General features: G+C 42.8%; 2 protein-coding genes across 3 annotated transcripts in view; one reads left to right on the top strand and one right to left on the bottom strand.

The window, feature by feature from the left end:
- The window catches only part of LOC105564958 (zinc finger protein ZIC 4), a 32,692-nt gene extending 31,024 nt beyond the window's left edge, over positions 1-1,668 (top strand). Inside the window, exon 3 of the mRNA XM_012017749.1 lies at positions 670-1,668. Coding sequence (XP_011873139.1) covers positions 670-1,005 — 336 coding nt within the window. The 3' untranslated portion in view covers positions 1,006-1,668. The remainder of the gene's footprint in view (positions 1-669) is intronic.
- The window catches only part of LOC105564959, a 128,278-nt gene that overhangs the window by 72,659 nt on the left and 28,598 nt on the right, over positions 1-27,021 (bottom strand). For both annotated transcript variants that reach the window (XM_012017751.1, XM_012017750.1), the window contains exon 2: positions 12,237-12,304. In XM_012017751.1, coding sequence (XP_011873141.1) covers positions 12,237-12,304 — 68 coding nt within the window. The remainder of the gene's footprint in view (positions 1-12,236; positions 12,305-27,021) is intronic.

Raw genomic sequence — 27,021 nt, forward strand, 5'->3', positions numbered from 1 at the left:
GCGGAATCTTAATAAGAAATTATCTCAGCACGGAAAGGAGAGGTAGGGAGTCGTGCAAAACCCAACTTCCGAGATACACGCGCGTTAGATCACCGGGAATGCCGTGGATACTCGACGGTTTTCGCAGACGTGATTCGCGGAAGGCAGTCGTCGAGATTTGCTCACTGAATTATGAAGAAAGGACCAGAGAGATGGAAACGGATCCTTGATCCCCGTTCCTTTCGTTCTAGACTTCTTGGGTCAGACCAAGGTGCTACTCTCTCCGCTGATCCTCCGTGATCTCCGCCTCGATATCCCGACGATCGACTTCAAGTCCCCCAACGTTATAAGACCCCCGAAACGCATACCGTATAAATCAAAAATATGTTCTGTACACTACCTATACGAAACACACGAAAGACATCTGAGTAAATGATAACTTCTAACGGCATATCGTGCACTTATACACAATCAAAAACATTCAAGTTCCACATAACAGAGAAAAGTGATTGATGGGGATTGAGAAATGTAGGACACTCTTTCCCGGTACATGGATTGACGTTAACGTTTGACTACAACCCTAATTTAATACACGATGTATAAAACACACATTTGTTTACGATGGTAGTGACAAAGATCTGTCATTATAATATAATACGATATCTTTCGACGATATCGTTTTCTTTCCAGGTACATGGAGTTACGATAACTGAGGGTAAAGTAGGAGGAGGATACGAGAGCGAGGGAGAAGAGAGCAGCAGCAGCGGGGGTAGCCTGTCGGTGACTGGTAACACGGAATCGCCTCAGCCACCTCCGGTTGTTCCGACAAGGACAACAACCAATCTTCCACCTACAAGTCGGAACCACGATCCTTCGAGCCGCGGGATAACGGAGGTGACGGAGTGGTACGTTTGTCAGCCACCGGCAGTCGGGCCTCAACATGGACCCTTACCTGGTCCACCGCCGCCGCATCATCTTGGTCATCATTTTAACCCATTGATACACCATCAAGCAGCTGCTTATTAGGATATCAAAAGGTCAAAGTTGTGATCAAGAGAGAAAGTCTTTCTAAAATCTCCGTTCCTATCTGCTCACCTCAATCCGATGATGTGAAACAAACTTCCTTCCTGAGGACGAATTTCGTCAAAGAAAAAATATAAATGACAATCACCTGTCGATTTATTGGAGATAGTTCCTTTAAGGAAATTTCAAGAACATGCCTACACTCTAAGAAATATGGATGTGAATTCTCACCAGTGGTGTGAAATGGACGCCCATTCAGGTGTTTATAACATTCTCACCTTATCGATGTGAAATTAACTTTGCTTGGTTAGTGTGGAAAATTCACATTGTTGCGGTGTGAGACTTAACACTACTCGGTGGTGTGACTTCCATCAAGTATGGGGTTACACTTGCGATCACATCGCATGTCATGAAAACAAAACAATATAGCATCAAAATTGACACCGCGTCTGTCAGTGTGAAAGATTTTTTACAATATCGATGTTAAAATGCACACCAACTTATTTAACTACGTGAATGTGGTGAAAGGTCACACCACTATTTTTTGGAGTGTATGACGAATTTCGTACTCGTTATACGTGAATTAGATCATAAATTGTTCGGGCTTCGTTAACGCATACAAAGAGGCTCATGAATGTTACAACGGATCAAGACATATTAACTGTATATGGTACATCACCGCATATGACTTTCTCGAGAAATATCTCATAGTGAATTTCATTCAAATTTGAAAAAGTTTGAAGAGACAACTATTTTTGAGTGATAAAATATATAATTTATCCGTTTAAAATGTTGATAAATTATTAAGGATTAAATAAAACAGTGAATTTTCACATCAACATTTACTCTTTCGAGAACAGGACATCTTATAATTAGTATATCTCTGTTCTAGATAGTAATTAACAACTTTATTATTTTAAACAAAATTATATGATTTTTTCATATTAATATATTCTTTTTAATGTTCTGTATTAATATCAATTACTTAAAAAATAAAATATTTTTGAAATATTAGATGCATAAAACCTAATTATTACAACAACATAAAAATATTATTATGACATAAAAGTAATATTATAAAAACGCATTTAATAAAAGTCATATATGTAATATTGCTTTACAAAATATTAGAAAATGACAGATATTATATTTGAAAATATTTTCTTGAAATTATTGGATCATAAATTAAAATTTCAAAAAACTTTTACGAAATGTTTTCTTGAAATTATTTGAGTCCAATAGTTACACGCAAAAGGTTAAAAGAATTATGTTTATATGATAAAATCATATAATTAATTAATTTAAAAAGTAATAGTAATTTTTTTAATGTGGATTGTAAAGGACCTCGCACTAAATCCCATGAAAATGGGCCCCGGCGAAAATGGCTGAATTTTAAATAGGTTGTAGCTTTTTGGTCACTGAACAAATATTTCCTCAGACAAAATATTAAAAAATGGACACGTCGTTTCAACCCTTCAAAAGTCTGAGATCAAACTAGCAAAAAGGTACAACATATTTAAAATTCAGTTATTTTCGCCAGGCCCCATTTTCATGGGATATAGCGCGGGGTCCTTTGGACTTGAAAAGCAATTTTTAGAAATTGGATAAATAACCTAGTTTGTTGAACTCTCAAAGCCCTTATTTCTTGTTTCTTATTAATCTTTTCTAAAAAGTTATGCTGATCATAACATGTCCTTCGAAGTGGAATATCTATGGTCGGGACGATGCTTTTCAGTAAACATTGATTCCAAAGATATTTCATACAAAATTATACATATAGTTCGTCTTGCTTAATAAAAAATATAAGAATGAAAGAATCAGCAGTAGGTGATTAACGACAGAAAGAATTGTTAGACGACATTAGGCTGGCAGATGGTTTATTTATTAATTATTATTTATTGTAAGTAAAATTTTCACTTTGTTCGTAATGTGACTAGTACACTTTTAAGTTGCAATGTTCTCGGAAAACTTGTAGATTATTAATTTCCTTGAAGAGGACCACAACCCGTATAGTCGAAACGTCGGAATTAAATAAATTAACCATCTGCCAGCCTAATGGCGTCTAACAATTCTTTCTGTCGAAAAATATAAATTTGCTGATTCAGACGTTGATGTAATATCAAACTCGCGTAACCTACACAGGGTCTCGCATGCGCGGTTCTAGATCGTACCCTTATATTTGCCCTGAGACACTACCGTATCTCGTGATGTTTATGGTTAGGTACACATAGTGTAAAAAATAATGTTATCTCCGATGTATTAAAAACCGGATCTTTCAATTAAATCTGTTAGATACGCGAACCGTTTAGTATAATAATATAGAATTATTGAGATACAATAATTTTAAGTTAATTTATATTCAACTCGAAAGCATTGAATAGAATTAATGAGATACAATAATTTTAAGTTAATTTATATTGAACTCGAAACGATTGGCCTAGAAATAAACGATCTGTCTCCCCACTTTGCGCGAGATATTGACGCGACGAGACACGATCATGTCTATTAAAGTTGATTAAGCTCGTGATATTTGTTTGTACAGAATTGTTCAGATATAAATTCCAGAATTTCGTTTACTCTGCTAAACTTTACTTGACGCGGACCGAGAAGAAAAATAGTTATATGGCATAGGTTACCAAAGATCCGCGCAAACACCGGATCGACCTCTATGTCCAAAAAGTCATTAGACATTGAAGGATGCAATATATCTACAATACAATTTTATATTGCACGCACAAACAGTGGACGGTACTTTGAACACAAAACAAATGAGAAGCATACATAGATAAACACGTGTCTACTATGCTGATAAACTATCTTTGTTCTTTTTAACATGAAAATGTGTCATGTTAAATGTGTCAGTCACCTGTGTTCTTTGTCAATTCTGTAAAGATTCAGTTTGATAATGATTTTCAGAAACTTTCAAAGACAAGAGTACCGTTGAACAAAGTTATATTACAAAAATAAAAAGCGGCAGGAATAATTTTATTTGCGTAAATATCCGCTAATTAAATTATTTGGTACAACACAATAAATTATTAAGCTAATAAATTACTTTTACCTAAATTTGTATCTGACACAAATAAAAATTAAAATCAATTACTTGTACCTTAATAATTAAAGTTGATAGATACAACATTATCATATCTCCAAATTTTGTATTTAGTTTACGATTGATCTATCGCGATAAATTATCGTCTTTGTGATCTGAATAGAATCTGAATCTATGGGATTTTTTCATTGGTAACAGATCATAACAAACTACTATGTTATTTTGAAACATGAAAGACTGAAGATTAAAATCTATTGTCGTTGAATTCTGGTCATCTAATTATAAATTACTTTTAAGATTACTATGTTTGGCTAAAGAACATCTCGAAAACTTTTCCTGCACGCTGTGTACAAAAGCAATTTTGTTCATAGCAAAACTGTATTCTTTTCTGACTTACTGTGATTATTTCTGATTATTGTATCCGATATTATTTATACCAATTCTTCACTATCTCTTTATAAATTTTATAAATAATTACGATTACAAATTTAGTACAAATTCTTCGTATATCCTATTTTATAACATCGGAATTTATTATATAAAATATTTCTTTTTAAACAAATTTACTTCCTAAAGCAATATTATAATTTTTTAAATCTTGGAAAATAATATAAGTAAATTACTTTACACATAAAATTCGTAACTATTTATAAAAACATTTGTAAGTAAAATTCTTGAATATAGCAAACTATTACATTTATGATGTACCTGTATTACAACGGCGTCTACAACGATCTTTAAAAACCACACCGTTTTACATATTCGAATATATAGAAATGTAAGGTACTTTTTTGTTATTTTCGATTTAGAATTTCATTTTGGGATGAATGTAACAGACAGTGTAATATGCTATATACATATAGAGACAAGATAATAGATCAAATACAAATAAACAAGAATGTAAAAGCCACGCTCGTGCCTCAATTTATTAATCGCCAAATAATTAGCGCGAGTCTTTCGTTCGGTTATAAACAATTTCTTACATGCGCTTCTCGTATACTCGAATCTAATGTTAAAGCATACTCGTAGTATTAGCGAGAAATGGGAAATGAAAACCGATCAATTGCGCTTTATTTTGGCAAATACAAGATAAAGATATAAGTATTTTACAAAACTTTGCGAAACTCCTTGTACATAGTCCAGCGCGACGCCACGAACTACGGCGGCGTAGATGTTGATGTTAGTGTAAAATATTTACAATTTTTATCATGTGTGATATATATATCCTGTAAATTTGAAAGAGTACATAAGCGAGTGTAACATTATTGTAATAATTTTCGTTGTGTATATGCTTATTATGTCAATGGAGAAAAAAATATCAGCATTTGCCGACATTATTGTACAATATTATATTTGTTTTGCAGAAGATCTAAAATATATTGACAAGACGGTACATTGGAATACAGTCTTACTTATTGTAGATACTAAATAGTCCTACACCTGTACATATTATATACTTTTTCAGAAGCTTTATTATTGATTTTAAATAAATGTGGAATAAGTCGTTTCTACACTTATTTAAATTCTTATTTCTTAACTGGCGTCACCAAGCTGCTATCAATTTTTATTATTGATATATATATATCTTTATACAATAATCCGGGCATGTCAAAATTATTTGCATATTATACATATTAATGATACATTTCTGCTCATGCGATAATATCCCGGATTTACCATCAAGGTACGATATCAATAATAATATCTGAGAAATTAATTTCATTATGCTTGGTAAAAATGATCTCGTTAAAAACGTTGAATACCTAATTACGCGCACGAAATCTACAGGTTTGGGAAGGTTACATTAATAATTGCTTTATATAAATTTTAAACCTCCACAGATTGCATCACGCCTTGCATTTGCGTATAAACGCCTTTATCGACGCTTTACAATTCAAATGCAGATTTGATATTTTTATTTTCATTGCAAGAAAGTAACTGCAAAGTATAAGGAACGATTCGTTACCTTTTAAGCAACTGTAACTGTAACTAGTTACATTTTTAGCGAAGAAACTGTAACTCGATACTTTTATAAAGTAACTTTCTCCCAATCCTGGAAATCTATGCAAATAATATAAATTCTTTTCACGAACAAATGAAGTTTGTACTCTCAATTTAATTCGTATTCTTTCTCCCCCTCCGTTTCGTACGATACGAATAATGGCAGACAGAGGACTCGCGTGTGCGTCGGGTCTTCCAAGATTCCAAGACAAGATTATAAAAATCGTTTCTTCAGTGAATTATAGATATTGTATGGCGGATATAAGGTTCTTATTAAACTGGCCCCAAACTTAAGGAGCATCTCGTGGGGCGTATTGAACGGATAAAAAAAGTGGATAAGAAAGGGGACATATATACAGGAAGGGTTCGGTTGGCATGGCGCCACGACGCGTCTAGGCACCTACGCGGGAACGAGAGAGAAGAGAAAAAGTGGAGGAGATAGCATCGGCATCGGGACGACCGTGGCGTTTTATTGCTCGATAAGCAGATGAATTCGTCAGATAATTTCCAGGCCCGATGCAGATGATTTTATTAGCTAAACCCGTACGAGACCCCGGAATTCTTCGGGTCGAGGATTGAGATGACACGGGCTCCGGCAAGATCACCAGAGATAAGACGAGATACCGAGGGAGGTCCGGCCAGGTGTCCTCGCGTGAATTCGTATGATCGATGATTTTCGGATATGCTGATCTTTAGCGCGGTGTGCGCATCATACGTTCGTTCTCTGCTCCCGATTTGCGACGTACAACGAGCGACAAGCGCTCGACAAACGATCGACACGCAAATTCGCAGTAAACGAAGATTGCGTCGTCGCAAGACGCCAGGACAGCGACGAAGCGAAGGCGACGAAGCGGGAGGCGGCGAAAAATATAATTCCCGTCCTCGGGATACGTGCTTTTGTCTCGCTGCCCCCGTCCACCTCTCTTTTCTTGCCTACCCTCATAAAAGCGAGATTCGTATTAAAAAGGCACGGCACATAATTAATGTCCGACGGTCACGAGAGATACGGAGCGCGAGTCGAGGGGCATCCTATGTGCACGTGCCGATTTATAAAGAACATGAATTCCTCTACTCATACACGTGCTCACGTAGGCGCGTACGCGTGTCGCGTGCCGTTGGACGAACCCGCGCAACTTGCGCACGTACGTGTTGAAGTGCGCGGATACCAAGAGCACCTTACATTCAATTCTTTTCATTAATAGCGGAATTGTCAAACGCACGAAAGTGTAAAAGACTAGGAAGCCTAAATTGTACCAACTTTTTCGTCCACACAAGGATCTACGCGACTTTATGAGATTTTATAATTTTAAAAGTTAATTCGTAAACTGACTTTGTGTGTTGCAATCGTCGCATTAAATTGTTTCTGAGTAATTACATAGTTTGTAGCGTGCGATGCTTCCTGAAAGAACGCAGTAGTACGCTGACATCCGTACATCAAAACTTTATCATTTACGTTCGTGAAAGTCGATTAAATTAGAAAGAATCCATCGAGCCGCGACTCGTGGACATTATCGCCGATGCACTTCCGCAGAAACGGCGTAAAACGATGTAAGAGGATTAAAGGGCTCAGCCGATTGGCTCCCATTACCGGTCCTGTCCAGATTGTAAATCCTCCATAAAGCCATTGATAAATCACGCGCAACTTTGTGCGGGCGCGCGACTCGCCTTAACGACCGTTTCGCAAGTCTTCATGCTTACGGAAAACTTTAGTAACGAGTTTTAAACCCGAACCACGATCATGTAATCGAGTCGCGTAATCGAAGTCTCGTGTCTGATCGAGCGATTAATCAAAATCTCTGATGACAATTTTAATTGGCCGACATATATAAGTACATAATATGCATATTCATGCATCATGTAAAAAAAACAAATAGACAATGCTGAGCGATAATTGATAGATTTGTCAGCATTTACAGACTTTCTAGCTAGAAGGTTCGAAGCATTGCCGTCAGAAACAACTTCGTCGTTAGCGACCTTTGGCAATAACATTTTCGGAAAAACAATCCGAGATGTAACGGATGAGGAGAAGCTCTCCTCTGGCGAGTCCCGTCCCGTCCCGACGAGCATCGAGAACTAACGGATCTCACGCGCCCGGAAAATAAAAGACTTTATCATTGCACTGAGAAAAACGTCCGATTAAATATAATCGGATAATCCAATTACATAATAACAAACGGATATATCCGATGAAAAGTGTAATCGGTTTTTCAATCCAATTTCATCGGTAACTGTATTTCATCGGATAACTTAATCGGAAAAATTAACTGTCTAATATAAAAATTTTTCTCAGTGTGGACTTAGACTTAACTACACGCTTACGCTTTCTGACTTCGGCTCCGACCATCCAACCCACCCTCAACCTCTCCTCTCACCTCCACCAAACCAACCAACCAACCTCTCCCTATACATTTGCCATGTCTTAGGCGCAAAAATAAATTACATTTAACAAACTGTTTACCGCGTATCAAATAAATTCATAAAATATTTTTCGAGAACTTTATATCGCGCAGATTAAATTTAAGTTTGAGACCCGTGTATCTTATCGATACTGAAATCTTTCCCTAAAACAGCTGCCGGTTCAAAGTTTCCATCACTTTCCAGGCAAGTAGTGCATCTTCTGCCAGCTGACGAACAATTTAACGAGACGGAGAAGAGACACGTATATCGTTGTATGTATATTCACGATTCATGTAATCTATATTTATCAAGTGCTGTCGCTTTTATTCCTCCAAGAACCGAATGCGCACGCAGATTTCGCGTGTCGCATCCTGACGTAATGCTCTAGGTTGAAAAGTGTCCGTCTAATAAATGTTGAGGCGTATACAACGCCTAGTGTACATGTGGGACAGCTACGTGGGCGTGTACGTGTGCCGGTATGATCTACGGGGGTTATTACAACGGCAACGAGGCACGACGCGAGTGCCTCACCGAGGATACCATCGATTCTTCTCTACTCTTTGGCCCCTGCCACGATATAACATCTCGGGCCCCGACCGGCCTCGGTGTCGGAGTCCTTACCGGAGTAAATACACAAGTTGCAAGTCCGACTGCTGCATTCCGGCCGTAACGGGGTGTCGCGAGTACTTGTTTCTTTTTTTTTTGGTCTTTCTTCCGACCAACGGCAGCGAGACTACATCTGCGGGCAGTTAACTCGCGCAACGTCGACGAACGAGATTAACGTGCGAATGATATCTCTGAACAAGACGAGTTGTCGCACGAACGGAGACATGGCAGTTGTCTCACCTACGAGAGTAGAGGCTCGCGCGAATATGCAGCGGCTTAAGCAAAGTACGAGGGATGTAACATCTGCGGGTCCGCGCGAGATACGCGACGGCGCGTCGTACGCCGATAATTGAAGTTTGCCCCGCAAACCTGCTGAGAGTACTTTTCGTTATCCGTGAGCGTGAAGTATTATCGCGAAGGAGGATAAATGGAGAGAGCCCGCGCGAGTGGAAGAGGCGCGAAAGAGGAGGGCCAAGCGAGCGTTTACCCGTCCGCTCCGATCCGGTGAATGAGGCAGCGGGAGAGCAGAAGGAGAGAAGAAGAGAAAGAAAGAGAAAGAGAGAGAGGGGGAAGGAGGGCGAAACGAGAATCGAATGAGAGCCGGAGAGCGCAATTTGTAGTCGCTCTCATTTGTCACCGCGTCTTCCCCTCCGCTGTACACCCTTCGCCCTTAGTCACCTACCATCTTGCCCGGCTTCTCCGTGAAAAAGAGAGAGAGAGAGAGAGAGATATTCCATTTCTCCTCCTTCCACACGTTATATCTGTACCACTGTTACCACCACTAGGTAGGTAGATAACTCCCTCGTCCTTCGATTTTACCTTCTCCACCCTCTCCGTGTCGCTTGCACGCTCCTTCTACCGTTTCTCTCGCGCTCGCGTCTTCAATTCTCGTAGGACAATTCTCACCAGATAACAAACAAATACGAAGATCCCGTCGCGATATACAGATGCGCTAGTAGTAACGCGTGCGTAGAATTGATTGCGAACAGTCAATTGCAGCGAAATATTGTAAAATAAATCGTATCGCGCAGGCTGGAAAATTTATATTTAGAATTATCTTTAGCGTCACCTGCATTTAGTCTTTTCCCGACGTTGTTATTTTAAGAAGTCATTGAATCCTTGACATCTCGTGGTGACATCAAAATTTCACGTTATGACAAAGTATTTAATTTCGTTTTCTCTCGGGCTATAAAACGACGGAGAAAAGAGGCAAAAATATTGTAGAATGAAGCGAGACAATTCTGGTTCGATCGTTCGATGGCGCGAGACGAACACGACGACCGCACGGCCCACGATCGCCGTAATAATTTTGTAAAAAAAACGTCGCCCGGTCTCTCGCCCAGAAATCATACCTTCCTCGATGCCACAAAGAGCTAGGAGTCCGAGGGACCCGATTGGATTCAGCGAATGGCGCATTTCGGTATATTAACACGTAACACATCAAGCAACCATCACACGGGCGCACCTGCGCCACGTTAAAAGCAAGGGGCGCGCATACACGCGCGCACTTTATTATTTATACCCCGTTAAAGCCGCGTTTTCTACCTTTTTTTTCGACTCTCATCGCGCACGTCGAGGTGGAAACCGAATTCACGTGGCCCGGTTATAAATGTCCGCGTAAATTCGAGGCTGGTTAGAGATCGTAAAGTAGCGTGATATGGCCGAGATACCGGGTCCCGATGGCGTGGCACAGAAAATCATAAAGTCGATCCGTACGCCCCGCGAAAGGTCGGTGGGGTCCCGGCCTCTCTTAGGCCGATTGCTCGCTCACTCTCGAGTTTATTTGTCTTTTCGCTTCCCGGCCGTAGCGCGAGCCTTACTTTGTCGCGTCTGGGTGTCTCGCTTATTAATTACGGCATATTCACAGTCGTGTATTAACATCACAGTACATTTCAGAGAAATTCCCGTTGCCAACGGAAGATTAAATTCTTCCGGCTCCCCTCGGATATTTTATTAAAAATTTATTAAAATTTTATTTCTCCGTGTTGCACGCAAATTATATATATATTACATGTTTTCGTTCGCTTAAGCGCGTAACTGTTTGTATCAAACAACGCAATTATTGAAGACATTAAAACTATCGGTATAATTTTGCACCGTGTAAATAATATATAATATAATTTTATAACATGAAAATGTACATTTCTTTCATCAGAGAATTAAACGAATTTTTTAATATATTTTTTTACACGTGCATAGAGAAGTGCAATATTTAATTGTAATTTTTTCGAGATGCAGCTTATGTAAAAGCATTGTGTATCGCTAATTTGTATAATTAAATTCTTCTTATTCCTTCGTAAGTTTTATTATCTTTCGTCGCTAAATCTATCACCATTAGGTTGTACATAAAATTATTGCAAAATTTATATATCTTTCAAGTTACAAGGGCAGATACGGGGTGACGTTTCACTTTCGTACATTTGCACGTTTATATATTAAAATGTGCTCGCGAGGGGATTTAAAATGAGAATCCTCCCGTCAGCGATATATTCTACTAGTAGAAACGAAAAAACGTGCTGACCTTTATTGATAGTAGAAAGCAAGTGACTTAGACGTCTGGATCGGCCTGTCCAGCACAACTACACGTAGAAACGATACTGACGTTTCAATGTGTGGCTGCCACAACAGGACGTCCGCTCTTATTATTATAAATTATTTATTTGCATTTCCAAATGATCCTTGAAGAATCACGGTATTATGCTAATGCAGAGATTAACATATAGGGAGGCCTGGCGCGATATTTCAACTCGCCTCACCATTTAGACTGTGGGAGTCTAGCCACGGTATTTGATCTCTCCACACGACTCGAAAGAAAGGCGCGGGCCGAGGATATTTTATCATTTCTCCTGTTACAAAAAAGCACCTACGAGACTAAGAAATTCCTACGGACGGAGAGAGAACAATGCTCTCACGCTGAAATATTTAGTAGTTAATCGCTCTTTCCTACAGCGAAACAGTCGATAAACAGACGTTCCTCACTTTTACGCGGATATATCCAATTGGAAAGTAGAAACAGATACATTTTCAGATATTATTTTCGCAAAATAAATGTAGAGCTTTTCTTATCTCTATATAACTTGACAATGTGGCTCGTGCCTTTAAATACATTTCTTTTAGAATGCAATCTGACCAAAAAGGATTAAAAAAAGCTCTTACAAAATGTATTAAAGATTCGTACCTTCGTTGAATCAGCATCTGGACATAATCCGGTACTTGACGGCGTAAGGAAAGGACAAAATCTCCAATCTGTAAAAAAGATTGATAACGTATTATGAAGAGCGTGTTAAAGGATCAGCGCTAATGACGTGCAGGAATTATCATACTTATTAGGGGACAATAAAAGCACGGCCCTCTTTTATCTAAAATTCGATAAGCGGCGAACATTCTAACCTTTCGCTAATTTATTGCAACGCAGGCCGGCGGGTCAGAGATTTTTCGCGCAGCCTTCTCGCGAGAGGGCTGTCGGCCCGGAGCGCTCATAAATGACTTAACCAAACGTAATTAACGACGGCCTATCATTATGTAGTAGCGGGACCACACCCTCGTCACATTATATGTTTATAAATCAGCCCGGAACGGCGAGTAAAAACACGACGAAAATCGAGTGTCCAGAGGCGCCTCCTCACCACCGACCGTCCCGGAGCAGGTAGAGGAATTCTTATGCTAATGATTTTATGATCGTGGAAATGAATGCTCGTCATATTTTTTTAATCGCCTGGGTTTCCACGTACGCGAGTCCGCGGGACGGCAGGCGAAGGCCTGTGGGACTCGGAAATCGTTCCTTGTCTCCCACTGCCTACTTTATGTCCACCCGTTTTTTATCCCCGTTGTTACAGTCTTACGGGCTATGCCCGTCTTATATGCGCTGTCATAATCGTAAAGTAACTCCGAAAAGGACGACTTTCAGCGTTTCCGAAGATTAAACAAAAATGTTGGCGCGGACAAGCTTAAACTCAATAATTGAATGCGGAATACGTTAAACGAGGGCATTAAGCGGATATCGCTTGGCGTTACAAACAAGTACGTGTACGTGGCAATTGAAATGTAAAATATGAATGATTAAAGCCGGATAAGCAGGGGCGATAAATACAGTGAATCATCATTGAGAATTTTATTCAGCGTCTTACTGGATTCACCTTGTTCAATTATTCAAAGATTTATACGGTCGTATCGTTTCGTGTTTACATATAATTTACAGGGTTGTGAAAGTTACTTTATAAAAGTATCTCGTTACAGTTTCTCCGCTAAAAATGTAACTAGTTACAGTTACAAGTTACCAATTCTGAAAAGTAACGCGTTACAGTTACAGTTATTCAAAAAGTAACGAATCGTTACTTTGCAGTTACTTTCTTGCAATAAAAATAAAAATATTAAATCTGCATTTGAATTGTAAAGCGTTAATAAAGGCGTTTATGCACAAATGCAAGGCCTAATGCAATTTGTGAAGGTTTAAAATATATATGTATATAAAGTAACTATTAATGTAGCTATTAAATTAGTTACTAGTTATCGAAAAAATGTAACTGAGTTAAGTTACAGTTACAGATGGAGAGAAAGTAACGAAGTTAAGTTAGAGTTACCAAGAAAAAAGTAACTGTAACTGTAACTTCGTTACAAGTAACGAGTTACTTCCCAACCCTGATAATTGACTATGAAAGATTTTACTTTTTCCCGAAAGTTTAATGTACTTAGATAAAAACATTAATGGCAAAACTTTTCCGACCAAAATCAGTTCGCCAGATTTGCCCGAGAGTCATAGCATCAAGATCGAAGACTGTACGATATTCCGTATCGAGAAGGAAATTTACTTTACTGTTGTCAACGATTCTTTAAAAACTCTATCGTTTATCAAGCTGCCGACGGTGTCGGCCGCTCTCGAGAATTCGGCATAGGACGCTCCGGCCGTGCCGTGCGAAGAAGATGTCAAAATAAGTGCAGCGAAACGTACGGTAGGATAAGTATTATGAGGTAACAATTACATTGTGCTGCGGCGCGAACCGCGTATGCAAATGAAAGATCGCCGTAGACAGTGCCCACAAAGGTGCTCGAGCGAGTAGCGGACTCTCACACTCGCGCATTCCGGGCAGGTGTACTAACAGCTGAGTCCCAACCACCCACCCACACACGTACACGCGCATACACACCTAGGCTAACCTGACACCTTGATGGATACTATCGTGTCCCTTTCTTGCGTTGCATGGCATTGCATTGCGCAAGGTGCGTCTGTTACGATTGCCCTCTCTAGCGAAACTCACGATGCAACACTTGGGAGTGCATTGCATAAAGTGTGTGATGTAACGATATAAAAAGGCGCTTCATAGATCAATTATAATATCGCACAGCTCTCCCCACGCGAGATGATTGCGAAATAGTTGAGATATAAATATTGAAACTAATGTTCTCTAAGATTACAAGCGGGATCAGTTTTAATGATGGCAATAAGGATATTACAGACCGTTCCTTCAACCATTAATTAATGCTACCTGACACTTGGCTGATTCTGCGCAGCAACGTTAAAAAGTAACGAAAAATGAACAGTAGTTAAATCTGACTAATGATATATTTAACATGTTGCACAAATATCATGTATTTCATATACTAAGTGCACCCACATGTATACGGTCTGACTCAGCTTCTTTGCGCAGAGGATATTACAGAAAGAAACAAATGTAAAATGAAGGGTCAGAATTTATAAATTTATCTTAAACTCGCATCTTAAGCAATAACTTGGCAACGATATTTCTTTGCTGTGTGTAACAGCAATTATTAATAAACGCTCGAAAATAGAGCGTGTAAAAAAAGCGGAAGTTCGAAAGCTCCCATAGAGATGTTATCTCGTTCCAGAACAAACGTAACAATTCGTTTGTAAACGCCATAAAGGAAGAAATGATTTCGTCCAACGCTTCCTTTCGACTTGGCGCACGACACGAAAGTCTGTGACAAAATCTTGTTAGTCAAAGATTGTGGCGATCGTTACGTGCGTAAAATACAACTTCCTGCCGTCGTTTAGACGCTCACACCCGACTTACAATTAGTTTTGTTTCCTTGCGTATCATCCCTCTGGATCTTGCAATTTGCTGCTCTTCCCTGCCGAAAATATTTCTACACAAAATTCTACCAAAAAATATATATATACTACAAAAACTAAAATATAACTGCCAGAATCTAAGAAATTCTACGTAAATTTAAAAAGTGTTATAAAAATCGATATAAAAATGGTAGAATTAAAACCCTTTTGTTAATTTTGGTAATATTCTACAAGTAAGCGGATGTTTTAATTCTTTAAGATTTCGTTTTTTCTCAAATTTGTAAAACTAGTAAAGTTTTGTACTAATTTTTACAAAATCGTACATTTTCATGAAATACTGCCTGCAATCTTGATTTGAGAACATTGTAATTTGTGGTACTATTTCGTAGATATTTTTACAACAAAATAAACGTTTCACCGAGGATATAAAAATTTCTACAAATTTCTATTTCAAGTCAATTTTTTGTAGTTATTTATAGAAATCTTTTCCGCTAGGGTTGTCATACAGCGGCGCGCGAACTGACGCAAAAGAGTGCCGGGCCGATAACAAAATAAATTCGCGGGCAGGTGGTTGACTCGCGGGGCCAACAGGTTAAGAGTGCGCGCTCCTCGGAGTGACTCGGATCGCACATGCTTCTCCCCGGTCATTTTTACGCGCTATATAGGTCAAAATTAGCATTTCCCCGCAGTTAATTGCGTACGAGTGGCTTTCCGGCAATCGGCGCTCTCTCTCTCTCTCTCTCTTTTCCTCCTGCCCTCAGCCCCTCTCTCTCTCTCCCTCTCGCTTCCCGAGCTGCAGCGGCGCGTGTCAGTTCCGCGACGCGCCTTGCTTAACTCGGGTATGAAAATATAGTGCACGGAAATTACCGGGCGCGTAGGTGTATCCACTGTAGAAGCGACTCGAACAACGCGATCGATATCTTGACGTTGTGTGCGTTGCACGTTGCGAGAGCACGCTGGCCGATTCCGGCCGAGTGAGAGGCGCTATATCGATGACGAATCTTGATGGACTTTGACGGTGATTAGGGCTAGATTACCGATCAGTCTGAGGGGCAATTTCTGCGACGTCGTTTAACTTTAATCATAGTTCGATCACCCTCCTACGTCTCTAAAGGCGATATCTTCACCGTTGATTAATTTCTACCCCAATTTAATTGATAACATTTTTTCGTTCTCTTTCTCTCTCTCTCTCTCTCTCTCTTTAGAAATAGAATTAAGAAAAAGTTGAGGAAATTATAGGTAAACTCACCTATATATAAAATTGATGTTAATATTGGAACAATAAATCTTTCGAAAAATTAAAAGATTACATACGTGCTCGACAAGAAGTCAAATAAATTTAAAAACTAATAATTTCATTGTTCTTTGATATATTATACTTATACGTACATATAAAATTGTTTTCCGTCCAGTTCGGTTGCACATAGACTTTGTAATCTGCAACCTCTGCATGAAAACCCAAAAAAAAACATGACAAAACACGTCTAATTTTTCAGCGCCGAGTACGCACGTAACCCTCTAATGTAAATCTTTTTCGACTTTAACAGACTCACAATCAGAATCACATTCCGCAACTAGAAAGTAACGAAGATTAGCGGCCAGACTTCCACGCAGGAGGCAGGAAAAAAGCATGGCGGTGGTTTTCTGCGGCAGTTCGCCGATTGGACGACGGTCGGGGAGCAAGGAGTGCGTTTCGAGCTGCGAGGACGAGGCAAAAGAATGAAGTAGGGACGATCGCGCCCGCGGGGATGAAACAACAATCTAATCGCGGACGCCATTTTGTTTCTGCCTACCGGAGCAGTAGTTGATATATGATCCCATTGGCTACCAAGCTGTTTGGTTCCCAGCTCTGTACCGGACGGCAGGCACGACCTCAACCTTATGGTGCCCGCTATATAAGCCCGTACGCCCCGACGCTCTCTTCGGGTTGCCCTGGCAATTAAAATTCTTTTCCTCCCGCCATCGTTGCTCTCGCTGCTTCCCCGTCTCCGTGCTCGTCTCCTTCTCGATCTCCTCGTGTTCTCGACCTCCACGTCCGCTCCACCGTCAGCCTCCCCCTATTCTCCCCTCATCTCTCCGTCGTCTCACTCTTTCTCTCTCTCTCTCTCGGTACCCGACGCGATACGCGCCGGCAATTAAAAGTGCCCGCTCGCCCCGGACGTTTACACGATCCTTAACTCCTGGTAGCGCAGGGGTTAAGGGAACTGACGTGCTCGCTTAAGTAGCTGGTCAAGGGAAACGGGTAATTATGCGAAATGTCAGCGTTTCCGAGCGCAGCGCGGCGCGGCGCGGCGCGGCGCGGAGCGGCGCGAGCCGCATTATCGCGAAGTCGAGAGGTCTCGTCGATTCTACCGGCGCGGTGCAGCTTCGTTAACGATCCAGAGAGGAGGGGTCGGAGAGGTCGGGATGTACGATAGCTTGTATTAAGCTAACGTCGCCATTATAACGCATTAAAACCCGCGCGCGGTATTCAACAGTCGCTTTGCCGCACGCCGACAATTCGCACAAATCGAACGAGCGTCCGATAATAACGTTAGTTTCCTCGAGCGCTCATAAACGCGTAGAGCGAGTTGCCATCGCAACTCTCGGGGAAACGTCATTCCCGATTTTTCACTTGCACGGAAAAATTTGGGGAAAGTTGTAACAGGATATTGAATCGAGGTACATGCGTGTGTAACGAATCCGACTTGCACGCACTGTTAAAGTTTCCTTAGAAAAATTTAGTATAAAAATTTATACAAAAGTACCCGATGAAATTCGATAATGCGCTCTATTTTTAGGAATCTCCGGAATCGAGGTTGACTGAGAAATCGGTGTTTACGAAAGTTTTGTTAATTAAAAATAAAATTCGATAGAATAAGAAGACGTCGAGCCGCGACACGGTGTTAGGGCATAAATAATTTTATTATATTTAAATAATTATAATTATTACGTTATTATTATTAGTATTATTTTTATTATGAATGAATGAATATTATTTTTATTATTATTACGATTATAGTATTATTATAAATAATTACGTATTCATTATATAATAAGTATAAGATTATTCAAGGGGGCTACCGAACCAAACAGCGATGTGCACATACGTATTAAAACATTAGTATAAAGAACAGTACTTGTGCTGCACTAATTTTATTATAAATTTGTTGCGAAAAATATTACCTCAACCAGGAAACCTGGACCTCCCTACTCACTAGGCGAGTGTCTCATCAGTTCAATATTGAGGCACGTGGTAATATTTATCGCAATAAACAGTCTAATGTTATTTCCCGAATGTTACCTGTCATGCTCTGGGAAAAAAAGACAGCAACCCATTTTGGGACCCACAATTAGTAATCGAATTATTTGGATTGTTCCTAACTCTAGTCTTTTACGAATTTTATCCCGCGTAACTAAAAAGATTTTTAAGTAATACTAATCAATTCTCTCAATTAGTTCTGTCGATATTCAGTAACGCAAAGATAATTTTCACTTAAGAGGCAAAAGAAATGTTAAGTTGCTTAACTACAAAAACAAACGGTCAAAAAGTAAAAGTTGTAAGTAAAACTGACTCGCTTGCGGTGCAATAGTATTTCCAGTGTGCGAGTACCGTCAATTCACGATACGATTCGCCTTTAAGTTCCGAGTAAACCAGGCAATGAATTGGCGTTCGCGAGATACATTTAAATTCGACCTATTTTTCGCGCGCGTGACACTCGTGCGGCCGTTTTATCGGCCGCGGTTCAATTACCATGGTAAGTAACTCGCATGCGGTTACTTTCGAGCAGGTGACTCCCGACCGACTCTCGCTTTACTGGGTCGATTTATTCATTTATATTTGCCCCGCGCGCCCACACCTGTTTCTCGCGCCAACACGTAGCAATCAACGCTTCAACTAACGTATACGTATTTATTATTTGTACCGCTGCACAGTGTTCATACTCCTACGAGTGCTTCTGTGAAAGCCAGATAAATATTTGTGAGAACATTTGCTGTGTAAACGACTTAAAGATGTCTTTTAGACATGCGTGCTGTATGGGTTACGAATTGCGTGCAGGAAAATCTCTGTAATTTTTAAATCGGATTGTCTTTCGGATGAATAGAGAATTCTACTTATAAATCATGTGTAGAAACATCTCCATACTTAAAATTATGGTAATAAAATCTAACACGGATGAATGGAAAGGATTTCAACAACCGAACAATGGATTTAACAACACATTTTCTCAGGTCGCGGTCATTTAATTAAAAAGGCTTCGCGACTCGATCGCGATGTACAGTGATGGACAGAATGGTTGCAATCCTTTTCCGATGGATTTAGGAACGCGCGTTTCGATTCAGATTTACGTTCCAAAACATTTACTCAAGATACAGACTGGAAACGCTCAAAATGGTTTCGGAAAGGCCATCGAGTAAGATTTTTAAACGTAACCTTGAATCTAAATGCACGTTCCTAAACGCATTTTTAAAAAAAAGTGTTGCAACCATTCTGTCCGTCACTGTACAGCTTCTTCGGCACGGCCAAGTTCAAGGACAAATGTAAACAGGTGATGGAGATTTGTCACCACCGTTATCGCAAGAGTATCGCGCTACGCGCTTATTGGTGGCACACGAGCGGCGCCTACGGTTGGGGACACTCCGGCCAGAATGCGAGGAACTAATTGCCGGTACCTTCATCCTCGCGACCACCGCATTCCCGGAATGCTCGGTCGTAGCGATACGCGACCGATTACGAACATATAAAATGCCTTCGCGATCGTTCCTTGCATTCTCCAGTCATAGCCAGTGATAGATGGCTCTTTACCTGCTTTGACAAATTGCCTCGTCCCATCGTTTTTCTTTGCCTCTTTTTATTTTTTATCCCGTCTCTTCTATTCACGATGAGCTCTCGCATCGCGTAAGAAACAAAATGTCGGCGCGATAACGTGTGCAATTTTTCGAGATAAAGACGCGAGCGGAAATGGGAATTTACGTCCAGTTTGCAGAAACAATTTACGTAGACTGATTATTAGGCCAAGTATGTCGAACAGCCTGTTCGCGCACAAATAAGTAATTCGTGGCGAAAGATATTTTATGTGAGAGGCATCAATCCACAACATACAAATGTAACAAGCAAAGTTTTAACATTTTGTACGCATTCGGAGAAAATAATGTCTATAAACATACAATTTATAAAAATTAGCATTAAATTAGTTAACTATTTCTTTTTCCAGCCGATCAGTCGAGCCATTTAGAGTAACGTGTATCCCGTTGCACCTTGGCGAGATCTTCTTTACACCGCGTTATCAGCAGTAAACGCGATTCCGCTATTAGAACGCGGGCGGAATTAATTACGGAGCCGTATCGGATTAACACAGATTGCCGAGCGCGGCGTTCGCGCACGGGCGCGCATTACCGCGCCCGCCGCGACAGGACAAAGAGGAGTTACTAATTTCGAACAAGTCTATATTTGGGGTCCCTCGCGTGCGCGCCTCGCCATCGCCGCCGCCCTCCCCTGCCGGGGCCCCGGCGCGCTCGTTCTTTTAATATCGTCGTCGGGGCCCCGGACACCATAATATGCGAGGTCCATATACGCGGGACCAGGTCCCGGGCCTCGGTGCTTGTCGGTCGTGGTATAGGATATAGGTACCGGGGCCTTAACCGTCGCTCCCCGGTCGCTAAGGCTAAGCGTGTATACATGTTCGGTGCATAAATAAGGAGCGCAGCTCGGGAGGCATTAAATCACGCGCGAGGATCGCGTGTGTGCGGACGGGATAGGCGGCAGGGAGCGGGGCGGGGGAGGAGAGGAGCGAGAAGGTACCGGGGAAAGGAGAAACGGAGGCGGGAGGATAAGGACGAGGGAGGAGCGCGGGTGCGACGAGCGCGCGGATAACCCGAACCACCGGATCCGCAGGATGCATCCTCACGGATTCGCGGCGCTACGTCCGCGTGCGCGCGGGCACGCACCCCCGCCGAGCCAATATGCCCCTTGCCATCAACCGTTGCATGCCCACCTTCTTGAGTAGTCCCGCGATTATGCCGAGAGGTACCCGTGCGGACGGTGAAACGTGTAGCCGACTACGTGGCCGTACGTCCCGGGGTCCAGTTTCGGGGATGCGGAAAGCGATGCGCCGCGGGCGCCGCAATTAAATCGTTACGCGATCGAATCCTGCCTGCGAAATCGCGTCGACATTCTTCCTTGACAAGCTAATATTGTCTACACAGACGACTTTTAGAGAAAGCAGACCTCCCCATTGTTTAAATACATTTCAAGATAGTTACGTCAATAGAGGCAAAAACTTGATACTAACTTCCTGCAGCAACGTCGAAGCTTCGATTTCTTTTCCTCCTGAGACTATCAAAAATTGATGAGTCACGGAGTTGATAGGTAAACTCTATAAACTTTCTCGTGTATCGCCGGAAACAGATAGAGACCGTAAAGCCTATCACACAATAGGAAAGCGCAGGCAACAGGAATTGGGAATAACGCAGGCAACAGAAATAACTAAATACCAACTTACCAGAAACCGTGTATCGACGCACAATGGAATATGGAATAGGCAATAGGAACAGACTTTCCGACGCGTTGGATATCTGTTCCGTGTTCCCTGTACCTAACCGAACCTAACCCACCCGACCAATCACAGTTGGGACTCTGGGACAGGCACGTGGTTTCAAAAAGCAGATGATTGGACAGCACTCCTCTTGCCAACGAATCATTGCGTCTTGGCATCACGTAGGTTTCTATTCCGTATTTTTATTCCTTATTCCTATTGCCTGTGCTTTCCTATTGTGTGATAGGCTTAACGCTTAAATTTCATAGTTTCCGCGTGTTTGTGTTACAACCCTTGTCATCGTACCAGGTGATGTAACTCGCGTGACACTCGTAAGGACATGGAAATCTTTAACACCCTGCGATCAAGAGTTTGAAACTCTCGACGCGATAGTGGCGAGATCAAGGCAGACTGGTAGGTACGTATGTACACATTAGGGGCAAGGAGGCTCTCTCTCGGCGCTCCGCAGAACGCAATTCGCGAGCGCTGTCCGAATCCCGTAACGAGACGGCCGCGCAAAGTGGAGAAGGAGAAACGAGGTAGAGCCGAACGGTATCCAAAAACGCCTCGTGCAATCTATCACGCGCAAAGAGCGCAGCAAGAAGCGAAGTTAGGAATGTTAATGTGGGCAGCGGGAGCAGGCAGTCGGTGCGCATGCGCCACCCCCCGCGGAGCCAATCACCGCCCGAGAAATGGTAGCTGCGCCCGAGTCAGCTCCTCGCGAGCACCATAAGCCCGGGAAGATGGAAGAAGAATCGCACGGCTCCTCTTCGCGTTCCTCTCTTCTCCTCTCCTTCCTCCACCTCCTCCTTCTCTCTGCCCTTCGGTCTCCTTCTCCTGCCACTTCGACATTGGATAAAACGCGGAGGAGGGAGGCGTGGAAATGAGGCAACGGCGAGAAAGAGCGAGAGTAATGAGAGAGGAGAGAGGAGAGGAATCGGCTGTGTGGAAGCCCGGACGCCGATGAGGACCCGTAGAAGGAGGAAGAGGCTGATTGCGTCCGGGGCGCGTAAATCTTGTTGATGGAAATTGTTCGCGGACCTTCAGTTTGTTCGGCGATTACATCCTGCGGCGAGCGCGTTCGCCGGTAGCGGAGCCTCCTCTTTCTCTCTCCCCTCCCTCCCGCCCCTCCTCTCTCTCTCTTTCTCTCTCTTTCCTACTCCTATCCTCTCTTTCCCTCGTTCCCATTCCCTACGCCTATCCGTCCTCCGAAGGACCTCTTTCTTCACGGACGCCGAGATTAATGAGCGCACCGCTCGGTACTTTTAATTCCGAAGAGCGAGTGCAAATAAGTACCGCCATCCGTCTTGCCCGCCAATTACCACCGGGCAGGGAGAGCCCCGCGCTCTCTCTCTCTCTCTCTCTTTCTCTCTCTTTGTCTCCTGTACTCTCATTTTAGTTTCCTCCGTTTCTCTTTTCCTTTCCGCTTCTCCTATCGTCGTCTTTATGCAACGTGTACGTGCGGTATTTGTGCCGAAGAGATTTCTAGCCGCGCAAGTTCGAGAGGTTGATGGATACCGGGTGCTCTATCGGTAACTGGTAGCGCGTAATGAAGACGCGCAGGACGGCGACTCTTTTCCTCGGCCGCGTCCCTTCATCCCCTTCCCGCCGTTGGATTTTAATTCGCGCATTAACTTCAACGTATGTTACTCGTGGCGCGTATATTCCGATTTGCGTCTCGCCGAGTAACGAATGCGTTGAATTTGCGAAAGCGTGTAGCGCGCGCGTGAATGTTTCTCCTCGGCATCTGGTGGTGCCCCGACGATACGGCGGGGAGAAAAGATTCTCACGCGATACCCTTAGGCGAGTAGTGGAGCACGTACGAACTTCGTTAACTCTCAAGTTTATTAACTCTCACGCTATGGCGTAAGGGTATAACGTATAGCTTTACTCGTCCAAGCGACAGAAATACCTTCCGAATGTAAAAACAGGATGCGATTGCCTGTCGAACGTGTATCTCGCGGACGCGTTCTCTCGATGCGAAACGCTATCGCCGATGGAGGAGAAAAAAGAACCGGCGAGCGGGATTTGATAAATTTTCATTCGAATACGCAGACTCGTCGGGACTTATCGGCGATGGGAATAATCAACGAGGCTGCGCCGGCCGCGCGATATTCCCGGGACAATGTTTTATGCGTATACGCGTTCCGATTTAATCTCCAAGTTTATTGCAATTCCGAACTTGGTTTCCGAGTAACCGTCACGCGGCCGATCAACAAATGATACGTTACACCCACGTCTTGGGTCCGAGACTTTCTATAGACAGCGAACGCGCGCGGGCCTCATACCGCACGGGGATCCCAAATTAGAGGAATGTCTGATTTACATCTCGAGATATCTCGGATGAAGCTATAAATAATTTCGGTGGTGGAATGTTAATGCGACCCTAGGCCAGAAAGGACTGAGCGAATGGTCCGCGGACTGGAGGTCCGCGCTCGACGTCCAGTCAAATTGGAAATACCACCACCATCACCACCGATCCGTTGTACCTCTTCACAAAAACAGCGACGAAAACAGAGAAAGAGAGAGAGAGAGAGAGAGTTCACGTTAGTCTCGCGTATAACGATCGAATACATATTAATAGTCTGAGTCACAACGCGGTCGGTTGGCAGATGCGATTTAATTGATTCGCTACTTTTTTTTCCGAAAAAGAGGACGCAAAAAATGTAAAAAGAGAGAGAGAGAGAGAGAGAGAGGACCCGCCTCGCCATGAGTAATTACGTGCATTAACAGCGCTTCTAGATACATCTTTTTGCAAGCGTGGCGTTTTAATGGACAGCGAGTTACTCCGGTATCGCAAAAAATCGCCCTGCCCGGGAATTGAGTCGCGCGACCTATGCGCGAATGTATCTTGCGCCGCGACGATAGGTGAAGATAGCGAGAGAGACGCACGGGATGCGCGGTGGCTGAGACAGGGACAGAAGGAAGCGTGGGGGACGCGCGAGGGTTACGGGGGGGAGGAGAGACGCGGCGCAGGACGGAGGGAGAGTCGAGCTGTCAGAGGCAGAGACGTTCTGGGATGGCCCCCATCCTAGTCCTCGCTCTCGTCGTCCTCCTCGTCTGTAATCGTGGGGGCGGTAACGTAGTCCTGTGCCCGACAGGATCACATCGCCACGCCGCTACTGTACCTATATACCTAACGTACGTACAGCACAACGCGTGGCGTTGCCCTGCCTGGCAGGCAAGTAACGCGGACTGCCAATCTCGGCCGCCTAACGCAAAATCAAGTCGGAGATTGTCCCATTGTATAACCCGACGCTCCTCCACTCACCCGCCTTCGAGAAGCCTGCGAGATAACCGTCGACCTCGCGCGCAGTTACACGCTTCTCCACCGGCAGGCGTGGAGGTGAAACGGACGGTACCGCGTAATAAATTGTTTGCGACGTTTGCGATAATTGACACCAGATCGGCCGGCATTGTAATATTGAATACAAAAAGAGCGACGATACAGGGACGAGGGAAAAGGCAAAAAGTTAAATACCTGGATTCTATTTTTTTTTGTTAATATCTAACGTGCAACTGATATACGTATACGTATAATATATCGCGTTGCGTATGTCAGTAGTCGCGGGATAAACTGGCGCATAAAGCGATTAATCCGACAAGCAGTTAATTTTGTTGTACGACTAAGTCATCGTGTCCCCCAAGAGCACCCACAAGTAACAACTTTCTTTATGGAGCATGACGTATACGCTGGATGAAACAAAATACGGGACGCAATCGATCACAACATTAGAGATATCGTCGAGAGTAACCTGATCTGCGGCCTAAGATAAATAATAAGTCGAGAGAGAGACGATGTGCGGTGAGAGGGTCAAGAAATATTTGGCAATAGTATCATCTCTCGTATTTATGAACTACTTTTCGGGAAGCAAGATGCAATTGTACATTATAAATTTAATAATTTTTATATGCTAACTTTATAATATACAATTACGTGTATATATTTATGTATTAATTGTTATAGAAATATTAGGAAAGAAAGGATTATTTTTACATCTTGATTTGTGATTAATCTACTTCATGGCCGACACACGTGCAACTAGGATGAATGGGATTTAAATCTATTCACACTGTCCATTAAAATATGCAATAGATATATCGAGAAAAAAATTCACGTGACTCAAGTGACTGTAAATCACTGTCCCCTCAGAATTCATACGGATTCGCGTTTCATTCGGCTGTATTTTCCAACGACGCGCGCGCGGTTAAATCACGCGGGATTAAACGGCAAGTGCACAGAAGATAACCCATCCGCGTCGAAACACGGCGACTCTGGCACCGCAATTCCGCACGCATTCGATCGATCGCGTTCTTCCTCGCCTCGCAACGCGGGATTAATGGGCCTCCTCCACGTGGAACCGGCACTCGGTGCGATCCCTCGGGATCCCAGAACGGATAACATTTCGAGCCACGGGATGGGAGGAAAAAGGAGGGTCAAAGCGCGGACATGAAGAAGAAGAAGACGAAGAAGAAGTCAGACGCGCCGTACCTCCCGAGTTCGGAGTCTGTCGAGACGGAGCCCGCTATAATTTCAGCATCGATCATTCGCGAGAAGCGCCGGTCGCCCGCGCAAAAGCGTCGACGAGTCGCGGCGTCGTAAAAAGAGTCACCGCACCGAGAACATGGAATACCTTATTCATTCGGACGGGGATTGGCACGAAGGAGGGCCCGCGGGGAAGGCCGGTGCGCGGTCATGTTTCGACGATAGAGCGTATAGAGAGACGCCAATAAATATGTCCTCGTCGGGCATGCAATATGTATGCCGGTGTCTGTCAATCCGCGGATAAGAGCCCGCGGACCCAATTCACCGCGACTTGTCTCCGCTCCTTCTTCTTCGTCGTCTTCTTCCTCGTCTTCTTCTCGTTCCCGGGGCCCGGCGTCGATCGGCGCCGCAAAAAGGGCCCCGGCTTACGCGCGAGCGATCTGATGGACGTATTGAGACGAGATGTACCGCCACGACGATGATAATCGATACCAGGGTTCTTAAGGTGGATCTTGGTGGTCGGATGTTTACACGGTGGTTATCCCGTGTCGCTTCACGCATGTCCGCGGTACTATACTGACAGCAGGATCATTTTGTCATTTTTTTAAGGCATTAGACAAAAAGATCGTTTATATCCTGTGCAATGGTCACATCGCCGGAACGCGCGCGCGCGACACCGATCTCTATATTTTCTCATAGAATTATGAGAACTCTTTGGCGAGACACTCCATATTGTATAACTGGAGCTAATCTGATCGTAGTTAAACTCTAAAGCAGATGGTTAGACGATCGATATTAATCGATCGGGTGTCAATGCGAGTGTAAACTAAATTAGCGGTTTAAGAGATTGGATATGCCAGGCGGAAGAGTCTGGCTCGCAAGGACAAAGCGACATTTAAATGAACCGTGTGAGAGAGACGGCGCACCGACGAAG

The sequence above is a fragment of the Vollenhovia emeryi genome, unplaced genomic scaffold (genome assembly GCF_000949405.1).
Source record: "Vollenhovia emeryi isolate VEMERY1.0 unplaced genomic scaffold, V.emery_V1.0 DF939157.1, whole genome shotgun sequence".
NCBI classification, from domain to species: domain Eukaryota; kingdom Metazoa; phylum Arthropoda; class Insecta; order Hymenoptera; family Formicidae; genus Vollenhovia; species Vollenhovia emeryi.